Here is a 23474-nt window from a genome sequence, read left to right as displayed (position 1 = left end):
CCAAGTTCTCACCTGTCCAACCACCTCATCCTTGTCCCCTGGCCATAAGCTGGCTGGAGGGAGGGGACATGCAGCCCCTGACCCCACTCCTGCTGCCCTGTGCAAGCACCTGCCTTCTGCTGGCTGGGTGACTGCAGGTTCTGCAATGTTCCCCCAAGTTCCTGATTTATTCCCCATTCCACTGTCTTCTCAGTGTTGTGTTATTGCCAGTATTCAGTGTTCATTCTCTAATGAGGAAAGCCTATAAAGACCATTCAATTAAGTCAGATTTAACAGGAATTACAGGCTTATAGTCTTAGAGATTATATTTAAGAGGCAATAAAGATGTTTTATTACCATGTTGTGAGACTCTTTCCCAGTTACTCTGTATTTCAACTTCAATGGGTTTTTTTAATAAAAAAAAAAATTTCAAAAAATCTGCAAAAGGTGCTTCTGTGCTTTGTGTGCTTCTGCAGGCAATGGTGCCTTGTGCCCAACTGTTACGTTCCCAGGCAGCCACAGGGAGCCAGGCCACTTTTTAGGATGACCAAATGGACCCTTCTGTGTGCTGTGAGTCAGGAGAGGGGCTGTGTGGTTTTTGGACAACACCAGGCTGGAAGGAGGGGAGGTGAGAAGCAGGATGCCATTGGCACGGGCCATGGGCAGGGCCACAGCGAGCCCCTGGCCGAGCTCCCGTGGTACAGCGCACTGCAGCATGGTCCCAGGGGCAGGGAGGCAGCAGGCTCAGTCTCCAGTGCCAGTATCCAGTGTCTGCAACTTGTTACGAACAAATCCACACAGTCAGGGGACGTTTTGTCTTTCCTTGGCTGTTTCCTCAGTGATTCAGCGGCTCTCTCCAGTCTCTACAGCATGCTGTTGTCCCTCCCTGCTGACTGGGGTGGAAGAAGGCCGGTCATTACTGACCATGCTTTGTTATTTACTCCCCCTCACCCACGGCCCCACCCTGGCCTTCAACCAGCATCAGCTCATGGCTCACTCTGTATGAGCTGTGTCTGTGGGTGGCTTTCCCAGGACAAGGTTTTCCTGCTTGGCCAGCTGCTGCTGCCCCTTCCTCACCACTCCAGATCCCTGTGACTTGTCCTGAAGCTGCCTGGCCTCCTCCATCCCTGCAGCCAAACCCCAGAGCTCCTTGGAATCCAGGTTTCTTTGCCATTTGTAACTGTAAAAGGCCAGAGATGAAGCAGAGGACCTCTGTGTATTCTGAAAACCGGTCACGTTTATTGCTTTGACACTAAAAGACTGACAAGACTAGGAAGTCCTGTGAAGTATTAACAACGAGAGTCAGCAATGACAAAACAGAGCTCTGTTCAAAAGCTGTGCAGTACGGTACAGCAGAAGGAGATGCTGGGGGAGTAATCATAGGGCCTGAGGAGAGACAGCATGGAAAACACACAACAAAAACCAAAATACAATTAGAAAGCCAAGCTACCACAGCATGAAGCTCACAACAGCTGGGGTGTCTACTCTAGATTTTTCTTTTTGAGACGATCTGTAACACATCTAACAAGTGCTGTGGGTCTATGGGCCACATGTTTCGGTTGGAAAACAAGAGGTCAAAAAAAGAAAAATAGTAAGTCACATGTCCTCAGACCTCTGAGAATCACAGCAGTGAGCTGCTTCACAAGCAGGAGACAGTTGCTTTTACATGCATCTTTGGGCTTTTTTCCCCTCTAGCAAAGAGGCGAGCTTTGGTTTCAAAGCAGCAGGATAGGCAGACACCTGTCTGCATTCAGGGAATGTGCCTGGCTTGCATCTTCAGCTCCCAACCCCATGCTCCACGATGTTCTCTGCCCCTGTCCACTTGTCCCACTAGCCTGGTTCAAGCACTTGCACTTCTCCTGTTTGTGGTACAACCAAAGCTGTGAATCTCTTAGGGCTGCGTAAACCTTAAGGAGGAGTAAGAAAAAAAAGAAGAAAAAAAAACAAAACAAAAAAACTACCCCCAAAACCAACACCTCTGCTCAAAAAAATTATTTTCTCTAACTAAAATAAAATCCCTTCATCATGTTGACCCAATCCTCCCCACTGTTTGTTGTTGCCGGGCTGTGAGGGCAGGCGTGCCCAGCTCCCCTGTCTGTCCCAGGAGCTGGCACACAGGAGAGGCTGGCACCTGGCACTGGACAGAGCTGCGGACACACATAAATAAAGACACACCTGTGTGGGTGAGTGAGGGGACGCTTCTGGCCTTTGGCCACAAGCATTACTCTCGGTTCGGGGGTTGGTTTTTGTTAGTGTTGGTTTTCTTGGTGTGTCAGCGTGCGCTGCTCCACGACAGTGCTGCAGGGACAGCCCGGGGCTGCGGAGACGCAGCTCCCCCCACACCTGTGGCCGGGCAGCCCGGGCGCCTCCATTCCCGTGGCTCCGAGGCGGCGTGCGGCGGGGGCCGCGGCGCGGCAGGGCCGGGCTAGTAGAGGTCGGCGCTGTTCCTGTGGGGCGGCCGGGCCTTGCCGGGCTCCGGGCGGTCCGCAGGCCGCCGTGCGCCGCCGTCGGTGCGGCAGAGCCCGTCCTCGCTGCCGGCGGGCAGGCTGTCCAGCGTGCTCTCCTTGCTGCCCGCGGCCTGCGCCGGGCCCCCGCGGCGGCGGCGCGGGCAGGCGCTGGGGCAGCGGGCCAGGCAGCCGGGCAGCGCCTCGGCCGTGCAGGCGTACATGCCGGCCGGCACGGCCAGCACCATGGCGCACACGATGACCACGATGTGGATGAGCTTCTCGCGCTGCTCCATCTGGCTGACGTCGCTGCCCGTGACGAAGACGACGCACTGGCCCTTGCGGGGAGCCTGGTTGCGCACGGCCACGCACACCTCGTACTTGGTGGCGGGCAGCAGGTCGGTCACCGAGTACGTGTTGACCCCGGGCCCGATGTAGATGGTGTCCTTCTGGGCGGCGTCGTAGCGGCCCACGAGGAGGGTGTACCAGGTCTCCCCCGGCTCCGCCGCCGCCGCCGCCGCCGCGAACCACTCCAGGGTGATGCCGTAGACCGTCTGCTTGGCGATGCGCACCTCCACGTGAGCGCCCGGCTCCGCGGGGCCCACGGGCGCCCAGCCGCGGGGCGTGGTGGACGCCCACGGGGCCACCACGCGGAGGTTGATGGCCACCGAGGTGTTGCCCAAGAAGTTTGCGGCTGTGCAGGTGTAGTTGCCGGCGTCTGCTGGCCGTGCCGCCGGGATCAGCAGCTCCGAGCGGACGGTGTCCTCGCTGACGGGCTCCGTGGACACTGCGGGCAGAGGTGAGTGGGTCAGCGGCGAGCCACCCTCTTGGGCCCCGAGGCCCGCGTGGGACGGGACCCGCCCCGCCCAGCGACAAAGGAGGAGCGGCACAGGAACGTGCCAAACCCCACAGAGCTGATAGCGAAGCGTTGTGTCTGAAAGGCAGTAAACGCATTGGGACACCCCGGCGTGGGGGACACGGGGTGTGTCCGACCCCTGACCCAGCGCAAGCGGCTGGAGAAGCTGCTGTGGGCACAGGCCGAGCTGCCCCTCTGCCATCAGCCTTCTGAGGTCAGGGCAAGCCGGGAGAGGCCCTGGGGAGGCACACCTGCATTTTGGACACATGCTCCATCCTCTCTTAGGATTAAATCGTCAGTCTCAAGAGGCTCAGACCAAAATAGGTGTATGAAGCTAGAAAGTGTTGGGCTGGAAGTGAAATGCAGTTTTAAGAACAGTGTGAAACCCTGTCATCTACCCAAACAGAGGTGTGTGGCTGTGGTTGAGAAGAAACTGTATGTAATTAATCAGCATGTGCTTGTGGAAAGACACACAAGTGCTGCTACAGCACTGCAATTGAAGCAAATATCAGCCCAGGATTAAGGGCTAATGCTATCCTATTTAGTTAGCTGGCTTATTAGGGACACAGAACCTGTGTGCTGGCTGCCTGTATGTCTTACTCCACCTGATGAAAATAGCAACTTGTCCTATTGAAGGCTCTTAGTAAAAATAAACATGAGGGAGGATGATTGGGAGGAAGAGGAAAAGGTCTCATATTACAACACCTTTCCTAAAGAATATAAATAAGCAAGACTTCAGGTAAAAAACCACCTCTGTTTCAGTTCATTCAGAACATGAATGGACACAGGCAGGAAACAGGGCTGCACAGTTTTGTAGTTTGTGTAGTATTTCTTGAGGGAATACATGAGAATAATGTAGGAACATACAAGTCTGTGTATATGGGTGTGGGCTCATACAAATACATCTGTGTGCACATATAATTATACAACGTGTGCGTGTATATATGTAGTATATGACATAGTAAATTATGTAGTATATAATATATAGTAAATATACATGCATATTTAGATAACTATGTTTTTATTAAATATGTACAACTAGTAGAAGATTAGTAGCTCCTACAATCATATATCATGAGGAAAGAGCTGCTTAAAACCCACAAGTGTGATAATTGTGTAAAAATGCAGCCATGCTCCTTTTGTCTTTGACTGATATCCTGCATGAAGCATCTGTTCTTATGCTGGTCAGATGTGCTTAGATGCACAGGATGATTGAAATAATTTGGATTACAGCCACCACAATAACTGTGGTGTTCTAAAGGGACTGGGTTGCTGTGGTGACTGTGATGGCCTGCAGACCTATGTAAGTAGAAGAGTACAGCATAAATTTTTAATTTAAAAAAAAAAGGAAGAAGAAAAAGCTTTGCTTACCATTAAATGCCCTTAAAAGTTTGAGTGCATAGGTCCACCAGACAGCTGGGGAAGGGCTGGCTTGCACAAAGCAGGTCAGGGTGACGTTTAACCCTGCTGGGACTGTCAGGTTGGTGTCGAGGGCTGAGGTCAGGGGCTTTGTGCAGCTGTTGAGCTCCACTTCGTGAAAAAACTTCCCTGTCCTGAATTTTGGGCCTGAGCAAGTTAAATAGGAATTCATCAGGATAATGGGTGGGCCCACAGACTTGATAAACTGGACAAATCCCCGCAGGCGACAGTCGCAAATCCAGGGGTTGTCATGGAGGGCCAGCACGGCATTGGAAATAGCTTCTAGCGGCCCCTCCGTCTGCTGGCTTCTCTGGTACACAGGCCAGTTGTAGAAGACATCCCTGGATATGATGGTAAGCTGATTTGAGGATAGATCTAAGTAGGTCAGGTTGGGCAGATAGCGGAGTGCGTGTTCTGGAAGGACATCCAGCCGGTTGTGCTTCAGATCCAGGATTTTCAGAGTTGGGGTGTCTTGAAATGCTGTCCATGGCACCGAACTTAATTTGTTCCCTTGCAAGCGCAGCTCCTTCAGAGCTGGCAGATATTCCAGGCTCTTGATGTGCATCACTGTGATGTTGTTAAAATTGAGCCACAGATACTCCAAGGCACTAACGTTCTCAAAAGACCCACGAGGCAGTTCGGTTAGGTGAGAATTTTCTATTCTAATTTTCCGGATGTCCTGAGGGATGTTTGAAGGGATCTGCCTCAGCAGTGCAGACATGCAGAGCAAACTCCTAGGGAAGAAATCAGAAAATTTTCCAGGTCACAGACCACATTTGAGGCCAATAAACCAGTTCCCTATGCAGGTCTACAAGCACTTCAGTAATTGTAAGGTATTGTAGGGCATGCATAAGACATCCATCCATCCATCCCTGGGGTTTACACCAATTTTGCCATAAAGAATGCAATTAAGTCATAAAAATGGCTATGTGTGTAACTACACATCTCAGGGAAATAAGAGAAATCTCATTCTGTGCTCAAGACAGCACAATTCAAGTGTTAGACGTGGCACTCCATGCATCAGTCTGCTTGGTTTTGGTGCTCACATCATCAGCCAGTTCCTTGGGGCTGTCTGAGCCACTTCACTGGCGCTACAACAGGGGTATCAGTGTTCTTACCTTCCAAAGCCGTCCTGAGAACAAGAGCATCCTGTGATGCAAGATGAAACAGATGGGTTTATCTTGTGGAAGGCCAGAAGAAGAAGAAAAATATGACAGACAGGGTCCATATTCTCCTTTAAGAAAGCACTGTGCAGGGGTTTGCACCAAACACGCCAACAGCCTCCAAGAAGCAAATCCTATTAACTGTAATCTTCCTTGACGCAGAAATAAATCCTGCTGGGGACCCAACCCTAAGGAAGACATGTAGTGTTGTTCTCAGTCTGTGTCCAAGTGCTAAAAACCACCCCAGGACCACTCTTGGCATTTCTCCTCCAGCTGAGGAGATTCTGACAGACATATTTATTTGGTTGGGAATATGAAGATGGAGCCAAAACCACTTCTTTTGCCAAGCACTTGCAAGTAATTAACCAGGCCAAATTTTTTTCTTTTTTTTTTTTCTTTTTTAATTTCACAGTGTCTGTCTCTGTCTCCTATATTTTAATGACTTCCCAAGGCAGAAAGCCAGGGTAAGGGCCAGACTAAGGCTGTAATTTCCACAGTGCCCCATTGCACAGTCCATCCTCCCCCAAACCCTGCCTGCAGCGCTGTGCAGGGTGTGTTCTGCTCGTGGTGAGCGTGAAGCCTGCTCCCCAAACTAGGATCTTACAGCATGGAAGCATAAGCATGGCACCTTTTTCCTCTGAAGCATAGCTGTGGCCAGTCCATGGGTTTCTCTGACAAGAGTCTCTGGGAAATCCATCTCTTTTGTATAAATACAAATTTTCGGTGCTGTTCTCTGGCTTCCCTCATAAGACACGTGCCAACTGCCTTTCAGTCATCTTGAAAAACTAAGCTGTTCTGGGAAGGGATTTTGAGTAACCAAATTTACTGATCTCTTTTAAGCCAAAATAGCAGGTTTCAGTGATCCTTTCCAAGGAGTTCTGCGTTCTCCTGGGGCCATCTAGTGTGGATGGGCTTCACTACAGCCTGCATGGGAGCATGCCTGGGAAAGGGGCTGCACCTCACTGCCGCTGTGTGTGACGCTGGGTCGCAAAGCAAGATTAGCCTGAACCTGCTTAACCTCTAACCTATGGGACCAGGATAGAAAAGTGCTTAAAGTGTGGCAGCTTAGAGCTATATGTGGCTCTCAGGGTTGTGCTGCTTTCAGCCTACAGAAGACACAGGCTTGATTCTGCGGTGTTTAAATCAACAAGAGCTTTTATTTCATGGCAAATCAGCAAAATGAACTGGTGGGGAAACTTCAGGGGACTGATACTCTGTTTCTGTCCCCCATGTACAGGGAACAGGCCACAAGGAATGGGCCTGTGGGGATGCTGCTGCTGGCAGTGCCTCACGTCTAACCACAAGCATAGGGGATTTTTATGGTTTGGGTTTTCTAGCTGAAATCTTCCTTATCTGTCCATGGTGCAGTATTTGATTTTTCAAGCGCCCTGTATTCAAACATGTCAGTGAGCTGGGAAGGGGAAAGGCTGCTGGTCTGTAGCACAGCAGCTGCAGCAGCTGTAAATCCATCACTGGGGGTTGGGGTGGCTGCTGAGGAGTTTCCTGGGGAAGCTGCTGCTGTTGCAGTGGCGGTGGCACCGCTACAGCCCCTGTCACGTGAGGCACACAATCCAAATACAGGGGACGCCCATCAGCAGGGCTGCCTGGCTAAACTGAGGATGCTGCAGGAGCAGCAGTGGCAGCTGCCAGGGGATGGTGTGTCCTTCCCCATCAGCCATCAGCCACTGAAGCAGAGGGACTCAGGGACCCCACTCCCACCCAGCAAATGCCACAGTCACCAGTGCCTTTGGTCTCTTTCTGTGGTCTGCCATGAAAATATTCCCTAATAAAACAATTATAATTTCTATTAGAATAATAATTTTATATATTTACACTTTACAATAATAATAAATATAATTTCACAATAATGAAATTATACAAAATATAAAATAAAATAAGAAATAAAATAAGAAATAATTCATTATATTATATTATATTATATTATATTATATTATATTATATTTTTATATACTCAAGCTTCTACTAAAAGCTAAAATCTCTATTCCAAATCTATATTTCTATTTCACTTTGTGGCTTTGTATATCTCCATTTCTCCAAGGGTTTCAGTTCAATCCCTGTGCCTGGATTTCCCTCTGGGCCTGTGCCCTGAGGGGCTTGCATTCCAACATCTCCCTCTCCTGGTATTAGTGAATAATATAATAATAATATAATAATAATAATATATATTGTGATATAATATATAATGATGCTATAATAAAATAATTTTTCTATAATAGTATGATTTTACCCTTTACAACAGGCAGTAACAGTAACAAACTATTTATGATGTAGTTAGTTAGAAAACTCCTGGGTGTCAGCAGCAAATCCTGGAGTTGGTCCATGTGTGAGCTGCAGGGCCTGGGAATAGGAAGCTTTCAGCAGAGGCAGAAGAAAATCAGTGCTTTGGTATGTTCAGCTCTAGAGGGGATGGAACACCTCCCTGTGAGGGGATCAGTGGCTGAAGCCCCCCCAGATCAGTGGCATGCTCAGTCAGGCTGGACAGGTGGGAGCCACGAGGGATCCCATCCGTGCCTGAGATTCCAGGCAGGTGAGATAGACACGGCAGCCGTGGCACCAGGGAGGCTCTGGGGTGGGATGCTTTGGATGTGCCAATGGCACCAGGAGGGACAGCTGCAGGAATTCACCACTTTTAAGGCCCAAAACCTCCTTTGCTTAAAAGGTAGAGCCCTTCCTTGCCACCTTCCCACCCCTCCTCCATGGCCCATGGGGAGGGTCTTACAGTATGTGGCAGCTAAATCGTGTATTCAAAAAATCTTTCATGAAAAGTGAAGTGTTAGTTATTTACAGGTTTAGAAACTCCTGGAGTTTCCCTCCATGTACCTCTTCAGGCACAGAAGGTGCACAATGCCCAGTGTCCTGGGATGCAGGAAGCAAAACAATGTCCAGGGTTCTCTGTTAGAAATACCTTATTTTGAATAAATGAATTGCTCAACAGAAAAAGCAATAAAGAAGAATTGCAGTTGTTTTCCTTTTCCCTCATGAGAATTCCTGCCAGTCCAACCTATCTTCTACAGGGCTGCAAAATGGCCTTTCAAAGAGTGGTGTTATTCAGTACCACGGGCCAATGCTCTGCCTGTGTTCAGGCTGATAGTTATTTGCTGCTTGAGAGGCCATTTATCTAAATCTGTCCCAACTCCAAGTGTACTCAGAAGGTTCAGTATTAACCTGAGAGTCCAGTGGTGAATCACTTAGCAAAGTTGGATGAATTAGGGTAGAGAGAAGGGGGAGGAGAAGGGGGGAGGGGGAAGTAAGGGAAATAAATCCCCCAGTGTTAGCCACAGTCATTATGCTTATGTTCCCTACTGGACTGGAATTCTGCTGCCTTTTTAATTCAGCCCAGTTTATGCCTGCTTGTAAATGTAATGGTCACTGTTGTGACAGCAGATGTCCACTCAGTTCAGCTGCTCTTTAACATCCTGTGGCATCCTGGCTGAAGCTAAAATGCAGAACAAGCTGTCTAAAACTCAAGCTGTCAAAATAAATCTCCACAGAGACAGTGTCTGTGGGAAGTTGAGGTTAAGAGACTGCGCTGATTGCCAAAGCAAATGCCAAGAGATCACCCACTGTGTGCTGCCAGCTATGGCCAGGGAGTCAAACTCCATCTTGAAATGACATTTCTCCTTGTAAGAAATCAAGTCTGGGCTGATGCTTTTCAGTTAGTCCCTCTGCCATGGCTTTCAGTGTTAGAAATCACTGCTGGGCAGGATATAAGCACTGAAGGCTGCAGTTGGGTGTTTCAGACAGTGCATGTATCAAAGTGCTTAAAAAATGAGTTGACGTAGTATGGTTTAGTGGGCATGGCAATATCCTGTCCAAGCTTGTTAAGAGGGAGTGCAATAGCAGATGTTTGCTTTGGTTCTTACAGCACATCTTGGGAATTGACTTTAATCAAGAAGGAAATGGTTTCCTCCTTACCTGGAGGTGAGGATGAAACTTGGTGCCTAACAGCCCTTCCATGACAAACAGAAAATCCAGTGAGGTACATCTTTACATGTCTGATACCTCTGAAAAACTGACTCAGAGCATTCAAATCACATCAGCTTCCTTAATGGTTTGAAATTTCCCTCATAATTTAGCAAGTGCAGGGTTTCTCCTCTTACCAATGGCAGACAAGACAGAGCTTGTGCAAGTTTGTCCCTATTGCCTGTTGTGTCTGAACCACCGGTGCAGTAGAGAAAGGCTTGTCTTGAACAGCAGCAGCTGAGATGAACTGCAATGCCTCAGCTATGAGACAGTGAGAGAGGGCACAGGAATGAGAGAAGTCTCGTTTATTCTATTTGGGATCACTGTTTATTCAAAGTACAAAAAATATCCAGTAGAGTCTGTAAAATGGAACACATCCACCGTGAATGTCCCAGGATGATCCCTCGATGGAGCACAAGCAAAGAGGGCCAGTGCTGGCCCCGCTGGTGCCTGTCCACAGCCAGCTCACAGACCGAGGCTCGCAGCAGGTGAGGGCTGCTCCTCACCAAGGCTGGTGCAGCAAGTGGCCCAGCTCAAGTCTCCAGTCAGCTGAAAAGTGAATACTTCTGGTTCCCAGTCTGCTCCTGACTTACAGGAAAGTCCTTGGACAGTGGGTGCTCTCCATTCAACACAGGAAAACTTCAGGCCAGCCTTGTTTCTTCAGGAGCTTCCCCATCCAGGGCCATGGTAGGGAGAGTTCTGCACAGCCCAGTGCTCCTGCTGCATATGTGGGCAGGACCCAGCCTTACATACAGCAATCCTTGCAACTCAGCACAAAAACTGCTACTGGAAAGACAGTTTTTTCCTGACTCTAATAATCTGGCTGGGAAAAAAACTTAAAAACTTTTTATTAAACTTTATAAATAGGGAATAGATCTATTACATACCATCTTTCATCAGTTAATTTGTTGCATTAAAATACATAATTTTGCAAAACTTTATTTGTAAATCTAAAAATCTTCACAGTCCAGTGATAGAAGTGGCATTAATTATTTTATAAAGGGATTGACAAATTCTCCCAATACAAGAGAACTTCCTTATCATTAATGCAAGGAATACAGGGAGTCCTATCAGAAACTCTTGTGATGTATCCCTGTTGCTGGTATTTATGTTGAGATCAAATGACATGCTTTCTCCATCAGGCCAAGTAATCTGACATAAGTGAAACCCTTGAACTAGGAGGACTTGCAAAATCTGTACAGTGCAAAATTCCAACCAGTGAATTTTCTTAAGCCACACTGTACATACACATCCAGAATGTGATGGAAGTCCTTCCAATAAATTCACTAACACATTTCAGAACAATTCAGCAAGCTTTATCCCTTTGCATTTCAACTTGGCTGGATCTTTCCCATTCAACCTTTGGCAGAACATATATAACTTTCTTCATAGATAATATTTATTACAAAGACAAAAATGTTATATGCAGTATTACTACATGAGAGGCTTGAGTGGAAAATTACACATCTGGGAATTAGTTTGTGATAAGCACTTAGATTCAAATTCCAGTGAAGCTGCAGAACTTAAATGACTGATCAGTTCACCCTGACTATGAAAGTACATCTAGATTAATATCAGACAGGTTTTTTTCAGAGTCCTTGAATTTGTAAAATGTTTGAAACCCAAAAAGATTGCACTGAGCCTCTGCTACCACTGAGACCATAGTCAGGAATGGCAGATGGGTCCATGGCCAGTGGTCTGACACCACATCACTTTCTCCTGCTCTGCACAGAGCAACTTCTTTCCCTGGCCAAGTCACAAGTACCTGGCTGATCATGTGGGCCTTCACCATCAGTTTTGCCAGGAGCACAGGCACCAGTGACAGAGCTGCTTTGGGAAATTTTTGCAAAACTGTCTAATGTGGGTTTTCCAGTATGATTGGAAAAGCATTACACCACCACACACAATGTGCAAAGTAGGCTATTGTATGATTGTAATCTAGCACAGCTGGTATAAAACATATTCTGCTAATTACAATACAGATACAAAATGCCAGCTAGGACTGATACTGAAAGACCTTTGCTATTGTTCCATGTCTATAGAACAGAGTTTGGGGCCAAAATGCAATCAGTAAATGCTCTCTATTATGCATTCTTTGGAGTGGATTGGGTTTTGTCTCTTCATTTCTATCTCCTTTGCACATTTCTCTGAATTCAGAGCATAGAGTTGTAATTATGTTGACATATTAGAAAGGCTTGGTGTACATCTCTGTTTAGTGATCCATTAATCATCAAGCTGCATGCTTCATGCAAACATGAGGGATGTAAAAGGTGAGATTCTCCATCTTCACCTTCATAAGTGTTTTTATTAAAATTACTAAATACTCCCCTGGCTTGTCAACCAAAAGAACATCAAAAGAGCTGAGAATAAAATACGTAGCATATTGCAGAGCAGGTCCTAAACAATAACAAGCAGAGCAAACTCAGAAATGTTTTTTAATGTCCTTACACTTAGTGTGCACACTTCATTTGACAAGAAAGAAAAAAAAAAGTAAAAAAAAGTTGTCCAGGAGAACGAGGCCATTATCAGAGAAGCTTTTGACTGGGTACAAAGCAGCCAACTCCAAGTGGTGTGAGCAACATGTTTCTGTAAAGCTTGGGCACCGTCTACCCTCTTGCATCCTCTTCCAGAACGTGTCAGAGACAGAAGCATGGACAGGGTGGCCTGCAGTGCTGGAGCAGAGTCACAGGTACAGCCACACACTTCCCACTGGGCAAGCTGACAGCCAGCCTAGGTACTGTCAGCAGAAGTATTCATTAGGCTGTCCCTCTATCTTTGGTATGGCTTCCGAGTCCACGCTGGAGCGGGCGGACAGCAGCCTGTTGGACTCGTCAGGAGTGTGCCTGGTCAAGTACTCCCCTTCCACGCCTTTGGCCTTGGCCCCGGGAGACAGGCTTTCGAAGGTGACGTACGATTCCTGCACGTCCTTGGGCTTTCGCACAAAGCACTTTTTGCAGCGCCGTTTCAGTGCTCCGCAGCAGACCACCAGTGTCAGGGGAACAGCAATGACACAGGCCACGCTGATGACAACCACATTGATGAGCTTCTGCGTCCCTCCTGCACTGACAACTTCATCTGTGGAAAATATGATGCACTGCTCCTTCCTGGGGATCAGCCCTTTCACACAGACGCACACGATGTATTTGGTCTTTGGCAGCAGCCCATAAAGAGTGACCTTGGTCTTCCCTGGCTCCACATTGATCCGCCGCATGTCCCTCTCCCCAAAGACAGCATAAAGGACACTGAACACCGTGGTGTTTTTTGCCATAGGCGCCTTCCAGGCCAGGGTGATGCTCTGGTCGGTGTCCCCTATGACCCTGACAGACCTCACCATCCTCTCTGGCTCCTGCTGGCCCGTGGTGGGGCTCACCAGCAGGTTCTGGGGGTTGCTGTCTTGTGCCGTGTCCGGGAGGAGGACGCTGTCTCCGGTGCCCGCCCCGGCCCCCAGGGTGGGCACGGTGGAGGTGGTGATAACGTACCTGGCCACCAGCTTGTCATTGTAGGCAGCTGCCTCCATCCCGCTGGTCTTGCCGTTCCATGTGCCTTTGGCACTGGAGTTAGGGTCATCTGTGCCTTCTGAGTCTGTGATGATGAGCGAGATGAACGCCTCTGTTGCCCCCAGGAAATTCTTTGCTTTACAGATGTACTCTCCAGAGTCAAGGTAAGAGACTACAGGCAGGCCCAGGATAGACCAGCTCATCCCATCACTGGAAATCTCTTGGTGAACTGCAAGGCAGGAAAAATGTTAAATAAACAGGCAATAATAAATGGAACTAATTCCATGTTTGTAAAATATTAAGACTCCATCACCAAATATCTGCTTGATAAAGTATATGACAAAGTATCATCACTTCTGCTTGCCACCTAGAACATTACAAAATCAAAATAAACCTAAGAAAAAGACTGTAATTAGATTATGTCAGGATTTGAACTGCTTCAAAGTGAATATACATGAAAAAGTTGATGCTATTGCCTCCAAACTGATGTACACCTTGAAAACATAACGGGAAAGGTTCTTCCATTAAAAATAAAAGCTTGGAAATTCTTATGTAGGTATAGTACTTAAAAAGAGTGGAAGGAGCAGGCAGCAACATGATCTATTCGAGCATTAGATGCAGACTGTGGAGGCAAAGAAAATACAAGCACTGTATTTACTGTAATAAATACACACAGACTAGCCTAGAGTATATGGAAAAATAGTTGAAAGATAATATCCCTTCTACTGCTTAATTATTGCAGGTGTTTATCCTTACACAGGTGCACATTTGGTTACCACCAAATTAAATGTACGTAGCTGAGTGTTGATTTGCTCATGTGATTTACTTGCAGACTAAAACTAGCTTTTTTTGCCTTTTTCTATTGGTGCAGAGAAAAAAAAAAAAAGAGTTGGGATCTTGTGGAATGGTAAAGCACCCTCTTCATTATTTAATCAGCCCCCTTAGGATGGGCACGTGCTGTCTCAGCCCTTTCCTGCTAAAAGGTAAACTAGGGAGATGTCTGAAAGGCAAAGGTAAGAGAATGCAAACTTCTCCCAAGCCCTCTTGGGATCAGGATCCAGCCTTGGCAACCAGGGTCCCTTCCAATGGCAGCAAAATACAAGGTAACAGGCGTTACTTTTTCAGTTTATTTACTGAATGAGTATTTTAAAAACCATAAAGCTATGGGTCTACCTGTGGCAATTACCTGTACATACAGACTGTGGGCTGTTTCTCACTCCTTTCTGCTCAGAACACCAGTATGTCAAATAGTCACAGTATAGCATTGGCACAGAAGCTGCCATTGCTGAGAAATAACCTATCTTTCCAGCCAACTTTTTATTGAAAGGTGCTAGCAGCTGATTTAGTGGGGCATCATTCTCAGTTGTAGCTCAAAGTAAACTCAGTGCAGGCTTTCAGGAAATCATACCATTCTTTTTTTTTTTTTTGTGGTGGCTCTCTTTCAAGTGTAGGAGGGTTGTTTGCAGCATGATGAGTACACATAATTATGAGGAGCAGCTCTGCTACATCCTGCACATCGTGCACAACAGAGCAATGACTTGTGCAGATCCCAGAAAATTATACTTCTTACAAATGGTTCCACTGCTGTTAAAGAGAATTGCTCTCTTCCCTGTTCTGTGCACTGAGGAGCCCTGTAACCCTTTGAAGATCAGACCCAATACTTAGCAATTTATCTGCTGGGTTTAGATCCTCTATGAAAGTCAGGGCAGGACTAGGATACAGGAGTATTCAGGGCAGGTTGGAGGCAAGAACGTTCAGGTTCTGACTGAAAACTTCTAGGACAAAAAGCTAAGGGCAACTGTCTTCAGCAGAGCAAAGGTTTCTTCCCTAAATTCCCCACAAATTAAAGGACCAGTGTTGCAATTACAGCTCCAAAGTTTCTTGTGAATGGAAATGAAATCATGGTCAGTCACAAAACCAGTGTCTGTCTGAAGGCTTCCCCCAGGAGAGGTGCTCAGACAAGGTCGTCAGGGTTTCTTCCACCGACCTTTTTCCCCAGGAAAGCTTGTCAGTCTATCAGAGGGGATGACTCCTTGGGGATATTCCCACTGAAGTATTGTATCCTTCAGCACTTTAGTGGTTTTTTGTCTTTTAATATATCAGTAATGCTGTATGTTTGCAACCTTTTCTTTCTTCTACAGCTGATCTGAATCCCAGTTGAATTCACGTGAGACATCTCTCTGCCAGAGATGTTTGCTAATGGATTAGCAATACAATAGATTAATAGAATATAGAATAATTCAGTGGGAAGCCTTTTCAGTGACTGAATAACTAACTGAAAACAGCTAATTGCTGCTGTTGGAAATATTTCATTTCTTTGGCTCTGACAGATTTCCAGAAAATCCCTTGACTTGTCTCACTACAATTGCTATGAAACAAAGCAAAACCAACTTCCTACACATGATAAAACACATTTATCTGATAATATTAAGATCAATATATAAGTAATTTTATAGTCTATAGAAAATGACAATGCAAGAGGGGATTGCACCTAGTACAGGTCTGCCTCAATCACTCCACGTGGCAGAAAAGCTTAAACCAAACCCACCTGTGCCATTGAGCTGAGCCCCATCAGCTCTCCTCCAGCTGAGCTCGGGGATGGGCACGCCCGTGGTGCCGCACCGCAGCAGCACCGTGCTGCCCAGGATGGTCTTCACCTTGGCTACAGATGTGTGCACCACGGGGCTCTGACACTTCCTCAGCTCCACCTGGCTGAAGAAGACTCCTGCAAGGCTCCTGGGGGTGAAGCATTTCAGCCTGGGCTCAATGAAGGCTATGTTAGGAGACTGGAAATTTAGGAAATGCACCATTTCATACAGACTGCAGTCACACACCCAAGGATTGTCTTGCAAACCTGTCAAAAAGAAATGAGGGCACTAAGTCACTCCAACAGCACCTTTTGTTTCTGCCACATTTGTTTCTATTTTTCAGCAGGACACAGTCTGATAGGCTCCCAGTCTGCTCTACAAGAACTGCCTGTGCAGGAGTATGTGGGGGGGGAAGTGGTGTGTCCCCCCACTGCTGCTGGCTGAGTCTGATGGATCCAGAATGGAATAAATGTGACTTGCTGAAGTATCTCCAAATCTGGATCCAAAATCATATTCTTTAAGTTCAAAGCAGGATTATTCATATCATGAAAACATTGTGATTCATGCACATAGAGAAACAAAACAAGAATTTATTAGAAACACATTTTTTTCCAGGATGAAAAAAACAAGTACTCATGGGAGAAGGGCTGTGGATTCTTTTGGCATGAGGAGACTGTGAAGTCTGACAGGCCAGAAAATTCTCACTGGACATTCTTAAAATACTAGCCAGACTGTCATGCCATTTTTCACACCTGCAATAGCTGTGGCTGATCCTACTTGCCTGTCATAGTTATCTTCCAGCCCTGTTACTCTAAGTTATTATCATTATTTTGGTAATCAGTGCTTTTCCTGAAATGCTAATTTTTTACTGGATAATATGAAAGAACTGTTTTAAGGAATAAATTGAAGAGTATGCCTCTTATGGTATATAAAAATGTAGATAGACCATAACTATATTAAGGCTATACACACAGAAAGAGATATATTGAAAAACACACTCCTGTTTCAGACTCTTGGAATATTTCTCTTCTTTATTCTGCTCTCCCACTTTGCACCTATTGAATTCCAATTCTGGAAAAATGATACATTATTAATAATAGACCTGTGAAGATAGTACTGAAAAAGCAAATTTGGAACTGGAGCAATGCATATCCATGAACAGAAGTTGCTGCATTCTGATTAAATCTGTGTCATCCTACTTACAAATGTTCACATCCAGCTGTGCTGTGGACAGGTTGTGGTCTCTAATGATTGTAGCTAGCAGAATTTGCACTAGGGATATTAATGCCATCTAACCCCAGGCACACATTTGAAGCCTAAACCAGGAGCATGGCTCCCAGGCTTCCTGCCTGCCACAGGAGTGAGCTCTGCTCCCCCTGAGGGGGCTGCACCTCCTCTTTTCCATGCACAGCCCAAGGACATGCCTGGGGGCTGGCACCTGTCTGAAAGGGAAGAGTGCTGATACTCCCTCCAACTGTTTTAAAGATGCTGCAGAAAAATTCTTCTGAGCGCATTCCATATCCTCTTCCCTGGGCTTAGGAGAGGAGCTGGCAGTGATGGGTTTTGGCACGAGGTCAGTTCTTGTAAATTAATATGTTAAAGCGAAGGGGGACTTAGTAAATCATGAACAGTCAGCTTGGCTTTGTTGTTTTATGGCATTTTTGCTAGCAGTTCCTAGTCCATGCACTAGATAACAATTGATCCCAGGTTCCCCAGCAGATGCCCCAGCTGCAGCTGAAGCAGCAGCAGCACAAAGCCCAGTGAGGCCTTTGCTGCCCTGCACAGCACAGTTCCGTGGGCTCACGTGGGCAGTCCTCATGTGGAAAAGCTTGCACCCTTGGCACAGACTAGTAGCCAGCAACTTAGCAGAGGAATTACTTCTTCTTGAAGGAGTCTGCAAGCAGTGGCTCTGGAGTCACAGCGATGCACTGCAGACAAGGAATGGATTGGGCTGACTCTTTTTATTATTCATGATTTTTTATGCCTCCATGAGAAACAGTCGAGCAGGGTGAAACAGAAACACGCAGCTGTGTTTTTCCAGCCTGCTCCTGTAAGGGACATGCATTTTATCTATATGGTTCCTATGGGTGTCCACAGGATAGGACCTAGAAGCTGGAGTGTCTGTACATTACTGCATTAATTTTAGCATTGTACTCATATGGCTACATTAATTTTTTAGGACCCTTGCACAATCAACCTGTGCATAGCTGGATACTACTCAGTTTGGCCACGTGCATCAAGGCACGATCTGTTCTTGATAAAATACTCTCCTAATCTATATTGAATGGAATAACATTTTTACACATAACTTGACTCTAAAAATAAAAAAGGAAAATTATGATCTAGGCAGTCTTGCCATGAATGAAATGGGCAATCCCAAACTGCCAATTTTGGTTTAAAGAACTTGTTACTGCATCTGGCAAAACAGGATCATGAAACACCTGCTCCTCTCCTGATGCTAGAGAAACCTTCAGCAACATCTGCTAAGGACACTAAAAGCTTTGTAGGTGTTGTTTTGTATATTTTTAAAGTCTTGTATCTCTTTCCACTGAAATCCAGATTTAAAAACTTCACCTCCCTAAATTCATCAAGGGAACAAAGAGCAGCAGGTCTTTGCCAGAATGAGAGGAAAGTTGCAGTGTCTCTGCTGAGATGATCAGCGGGTGCCTGAACTCACACTCCTGGCTGCAGAGGCTGTACATGCCAATGGCAACAACTCTGAGCCATCATCAACCTGCCATGGATTTGAACGGTGAGCAATGGCTAAAAGGCCATGTAATAGTCCCCTGAACTAGGAAATGTGCTCAAAACCTTACCTGGGCATCCTGCCACTGAGACTCGGCTGTGAGACACCCTGACACAAAAATGGATAATTGCCCCAAAGCCATACCTCTGGGGAGCCTAGAGCTGCCACCACAAAGGGTATTCTTGGAGCTTCATAGCAGTCCTTCGAGGCAGCACTGTCTTGGTGTGTTCGGGTAGACTAGGGTTTAATTCTATGTGAACAGATAAACAAGGCTCTGGGAAGAGACAAATTGGCAGCTCTGACCCAGATTTTATGTTCAGTCGTGGCATTATTCCTCTTTAATTTAGGCATAATAAATTATCCATCCTTTTATTTAGTTCTGCTTAAAATGGATCAATTCCAAACACAGTGCTATTAGAAAAGAGCACACAAATGATGAAGAGCTGTAAACATTTGTATTTCTATCCAAAATGGCTGTGGCAATAACTAAAAAAGTCTCAAGCAAGAGTCACAAATTTTGTGCTGCAAAGATCCAAGCAAGTAATCAAATTTATGGCATAATAAGATGGGTGTGATGAGCCTGAGGTGAGTGTGTTAATATGCAAATGAATTTACACTTATTATTTAGGGTATTAAATTGTATACATATAATAGCAGGGTACTTGCTGTGGTAACCACAGTGGGTGAAAGTGCTGCAAGGAGATGAGTAGCTCTTGACATTTGTGCCCCCTGCAAAATGGCAGGCACTTCTCTTACCTAGGATGATCTTGGAGTTATCATTGGGGAAGTAGGGAACAGCCTGGAGGTTGGCCCAGGTGGCAATGAGAGCCTGAGGGAGAGTCATCAGCTTATTGCTGGACAGATCCAGGTATGTGATGTTCTTGACATAACGAGCAGCATCTGGAGGGATTGAGGTGAGTTCGTTGTTGTGCAAATCCAGGAGCCTGAGCTGTGGCATGCCAGCCAGGCTCTCCCAGGGGAATGATATTAGGTTGTTCCCATCCAGCCTCAGCTCCTGCAGACGACGAAGGCCCTTGAAGGTGATGCTGCTGAGGCTGGCCAGGGAGTTATAGGGCATCCAGAGGTACTCCAGGTTGTGAAGCAGGTGGAAAGCCTCTCCTGGCACCCTGCGGATGGCTGTCTTTTCTATCCGAAGCTTGGTTGTATCAACTGGGATGTTCACAGGAGGGAGGGTCATCTCTGGGTCATTACACAGCACTGTCCTGGTGGGGAAAGACAAGGACAAGCAAAGATGTGACTTTCTTTTATTTTGAAAAGGTTTGAAACCTAATTTTAATGCAAGATTTTTGATCTGCCTTTCTATTTTCACAAGATTTCTTCATGTCATTCTTTCTTGCTGATCTCTGCATCATCACTGTAAATACATCAACTTGCAGTAATTCATATGTGCCTTCTGACTGCAGAGATCACAGTGTTGTGCCTCTCCTGGAGTGGTGTGAGTCCAAATCTGGCCCATTTAGTGTTCCTGTTGGGTTTTGCTATCAGTTTTTTTAGAGTACTTACGATATCAGTTACAACATTCTTGCACAGCAGAGGATTCTAGTGCAAGTTTAAACAAAAGGATCTATTAACTGAACTACAAAAGCCCTACAAAAAGAAGCCTTATGGACATGTGGAAGGGCAAGAAGTTATATAGATTAAATATGACAGAGGAACTCTGGTTTGAGAAATAAGGATAAGAAAGCCAGCTAACAACTCCTTGGAAGTACTCTGGAGTAAGCTCTGCGTTACTATGGAGGGTGTGTAAAGATGGTAGCAGTCACTGCACTGCAGGCACATCTAGCCATGAGAGTGAAAGCACAGAAAATTAACTCTTTGGAAAATGCTACACTGAAAGCAAGGCAGATTTATGTTTTTTAATCATTCCTCCCTGTTTCTAATCTCTAAAGGTCAAAGCATGAAAAGCCTGTGCTGCATTTTGCAGCCTTCATACAAAAAATTGTGACTTGGGATTGTAGAGAGCCATGAGAAATAAAGGGAGACAAAACAGGTCTCTCAGACTGAATTTTAATTTGCCTATCAGCAAGTAGGGAAAGGCAAGTTCTTAACAAAACACCAAGCCACCTGCAAAAGGTAAGAGGTTGGATGGGCATGTTCCAGTCCACTCGCTGAACAAGACACCACAAGAAATGGAATGTGATCAGTCAAGTAATGTTTTCCTATCAAACTGCCTGTATAAACAGAATATCACAAAGCTGTCAAAACCAGGCTGGTTTTGGCTGAAAGCAATTATTCCTCTACTATCAACAAAAATATATAACATTGCTGAACTGCTCAGGCAGACTTCCCAGATTTAAATGCTATTTGAGCCTACAGTTAAATTGTTAATTTATAATCAAAACACAGTGCATTACTGTCACCCAACATTTTTATTGTGGCATTAAATCCTGCCCACCCTCTGCTGAAAGTTGAGATTTTGAGGAAGATAAAAATCTACCAAATAAGAAAAATCCAGAAATCCACTTTAAATAAAACATTTTACTTTGTGTAGTCACATCACAAAATGTTACTAAGAGAAAGATGATGGCAGTAAAGCAGAATGCTTCTCATAGTGTCCCTAAATTATGTCAGTGAGCACTAAACATTTAATCTATGGGATAATCTCCTTCTAGTGAGAAATATGAATCATAATGCAGAAAAAAAAGGTGGCATTATGCTCCTTAAGGGACTAATGGATATTTGCTTCATTATGTATCTTACTAAAATGTACAACAGCTTTTTCCAGTCACTGAGAGGAAATTCCCCTGGGAACTGTGACATTTATGGAAAAATAATTGGCTCTCACGCTGTTGCACTTGCTTTTAGCAATTGCAGACTACTTGTGTCTCTACAATGCTTCTTCTTACTGGGAAAGTTTCTAGTATTAAATCTATAGCACCATAAAAGAGATAATAAAGTAGAGCTATTTCATGGGGTTCCAAAATATCTCATTTTGGTAATGAAAAAATATTTCAGTCTAGAAAAAGTTTATTACAAAGGATTTTGCAAATCCTATATCTCGGTCACAAAACCTCCTCTGCTGTGAACCACACCTTATGAAAATATGGGCTCTATTTTCTTTAAGTCAGATACTTCATGCTTACCCTTCAGAAGGACTCTTTTATAACAGTCCTCCAGAGAAATGTATGTTCAATGGCTTTGCATTCAAAGATTGGTGTCCTTCTGGTCTTGTCTTCTTTTTTAACAGAAAGTTTCCAGTCTGAAAATGAACTACTTCTTTTTCTTTTTTTTTTTTTTTGTTACTGTTTATTTTTTTAGTTCATTCTTGTCTAAAATCTATTGCTATGCCTAAAATCTCCAGCTGAAGGATTTTTAAAGTAAATGGTTGAGTTTGTACCACAACATGAATCAAATCTAGTCACGCTGAAGCAACAAACCAGCAGAGCAGAATAAAACCTTTTAGAACCAGAATTTTCAGCAGAAAAGTTAATAATAATGTATATATTGTTTAAATTTTATTCCCTTTTTGCCATTATACTATCAATAATTATGTCACTTCGGTTCTCACAGAGGAGATGCCCAAACGCTTTCTCTGAAATCAGCTTACTGTGTTTTCAAAAGCTAATCCTCTGCAAATATAGCTGGAGCGTGGAGCAACTGGAAAAATAATGGCCACAAAGTCCAGAGACCATATTTTCTCCTGCGAGCATCCTTGGAGAGGAGCAGCAGCACCCCCCGACCCCGCCGCGAGAGCGCCCGGCGTACCTGGCCTTGGTCCCCTCGCTGAGGCTGTGGAAGGCGCAGCTGCACTGCGAGGGGCAGGAGCCGCCCGCCCGGGGCAGCCCCGCCAGCGCCCCGCAGCACAGCAGAGTCACCGCCAGCCACATGGCCACCTGGGCATGCAGCACACCTGGCTCTAGGCAGCGTGGAGGGCTTCGCCTATTGTTTTATCCATCGGCCGGTCACATCTTGTTAACTCCCTTTTGTTTTCAGCCGCACTGTGATCTTCCAGCCCTCGCTGAGTCCATCAGATAAAAAAGGATAGGCAGGGATTAAGGATGGGGACTTGAGTTATTTTCATGAAGGTGCTTATTGCTTCCCGGAACCACTAACGGCATTTCTTCCTTCAGCAGCCCCTCAAAACACCCTCCTCTGGCAGTCATGCGAGAAAAAAGCAAATATATTTTTGGGGGACATACATCACAGGCAAGATAACTGTTATCTGACCAGGAATTAGCAATAATTTACTTCCTCGCAGAGGTATTGGGAAGATTTAAAACAGTTATTTGTGTTAATGGAATGTAAGCCTTCTATCTAAGAAAAATATGTATATAGTGATGCTATTAAAAGGCTTTATTTTCTTTTAAAGACTCCTGGTTTGATAAAGCAATTATTGAACTGTTGGCAACGAGCCTGTTACTGATAAACAGATAATAACCCAGTAAATATGTACATATTTCAGTTTCTACCAGCTAGCACACACCTGCAGGACTGACCACTGTGCTCTGACTCACTGACACAGCTAAGCTCAGATAAGGGACCCTTTGCCGGAGTGCCACCTGATGCAGAGCTGAGTAGCAGGAATTCAGGGATGCTAAGAAAAGCTCAGCTGTCTCTTAAGGTCAGCCAAAGACACCTCACTTTTCCAGCCTTCCTCACTGTTGTGGTCCGGTTGTTTTCCTTTTGAAATACATAAAGAGAAGTTACCACTCAGAAGTGCAGCAATAACACACCTATCTGTGTACAGACTACCTGAAGGTCAATGACTATGCTTACATCAGTACTGTTCCTAACGAAGATTGCTCACCAGGATTTCTGGAGTGGAGCTCTTCTCATG

The 23474-nt window shown here is 45.5% G+C and overlaps 2 protein-coding genes across 2 annotated transcripts; both read right to left on the bottom strand.

Moving 5' to 3' along the window:
• Nucleotides 1-1194: 1194 nt before the first annotated feature.
• LRIT2 (leucine rich repeat, Ig-like and transmembrane domains 2) lies at nucleotides 1195-6073 on the bottom strand. The gene is made up of 3 exons (XM_038141572.1): nucleotides 5817-6073; nucleotides 4651-5432; nucleotides 1195-3210 (listed from the first exon to the last, which is right to left on the bottom strand). The coding sequence occupies exons 1-3, from the start codon at nucleotides 5924-5926 to the stop codon at nucleotides 2405-2407; spliced, it is 1698 nt and encodes a 565-aa protein (XP_037997500.1). The 5' UTR covers nucleotides 5927-6073; the 3' UTR covers nucleotides 1195-2404.
• A 4080-nt stretch (nucleotides 6074-10153) lies between these two features.
• LRIT1 (leucine rich repeat, Ig-like and transmembrane domains 1) lies at nucleotides 10154-22772 on the bottom strand. The gene is made up of 4 exons (XM_038141486.1): nucleotides 22403-22772; nucleotides 19433-19899; nucleotides 15891-16196; nucleotides 10154-13571 (listed from the first exon to the last, which is right to left on the bottom strand). The coding sequence occupies exons 1-4, from the start codon at nucleotides 22522-22524 to the stop codon at nucleotides 12586-12588; spliced, it is 1881 nt and encodes a 626-aa protein (XP_037997414.1). The 5' UTR covers nucleotides 22525-22772; the 3' UTR covers nucleotides 10154-12585.
• Between the last annotated feature and the right edge of the window lie 702 nt (nucleotides 22773-23474).

Source organism: Motacilla alba, chromosome 6 (assembly GCF_015832195.1).
Source record: "Motacilla alba alba isolate MOTALB_02 chromosome 6, Motacilla_alba_V1.0_pri, whole genome shotgun sequence".
NCBI lineage: Eukaryota > Metazoa > Chordata > Aves > Passeriformes > Motacillidae > Motacilla > Motacilla alba.
Note: the sequence above shows the minus strand (reverse complement) of the source record. Positions and strands in the feature narration are given on the sequence as shown.

Excerpts from the sequence above, each read along its gene's own strand:
- LRIT2 (XM_038141572.1), bottom strand. The coding sequence starts at position 5,926 with ATGGACCCTGTCTGTCATATTTTTCTTCTTCTTCTGGCCTTCCACAAG. Across the intron at positions 5,433-5,816 it reads TCTCAGGACGGCTTTGGAAG|GAGTTTGCTCTGCATGTCTG; the intron begins GTAAGAACACTG and ends TTTCTTCCCTAG. Across the intron at positions 3,211-4,650 it reads ACTTTTAAGGGCATTTAATG|TGTCCACGGAGCCCGTCAGC; the intron begins GTAAGCAAAGCT and ends CTCTGCCCGCAG.
- LRIT1 (XM_038141486.1), bottom strand. The coding sequence starts at position 22,524 with ATGTGGCTGGCGGTGACTCTGCTGTGCTGCGGGGCGCTGGCGGGGCTG. Across the intron at positions 16,197-19,432 it reads TAACTCCAAGATCATCCTAG|GTTTGCAAGACAATCCTTGG; the intron begins GTAAGAGAAGTG and ends TCTTTTTGACAG. Across the intron at positions 13,572-15,890 it reads GGCTCAGCTCAATGGCACAG|TTCACCAAGAGATTTCCAGT; the intron begins GTGGGTTTGGTT and ends CCTGCCTTGCAG.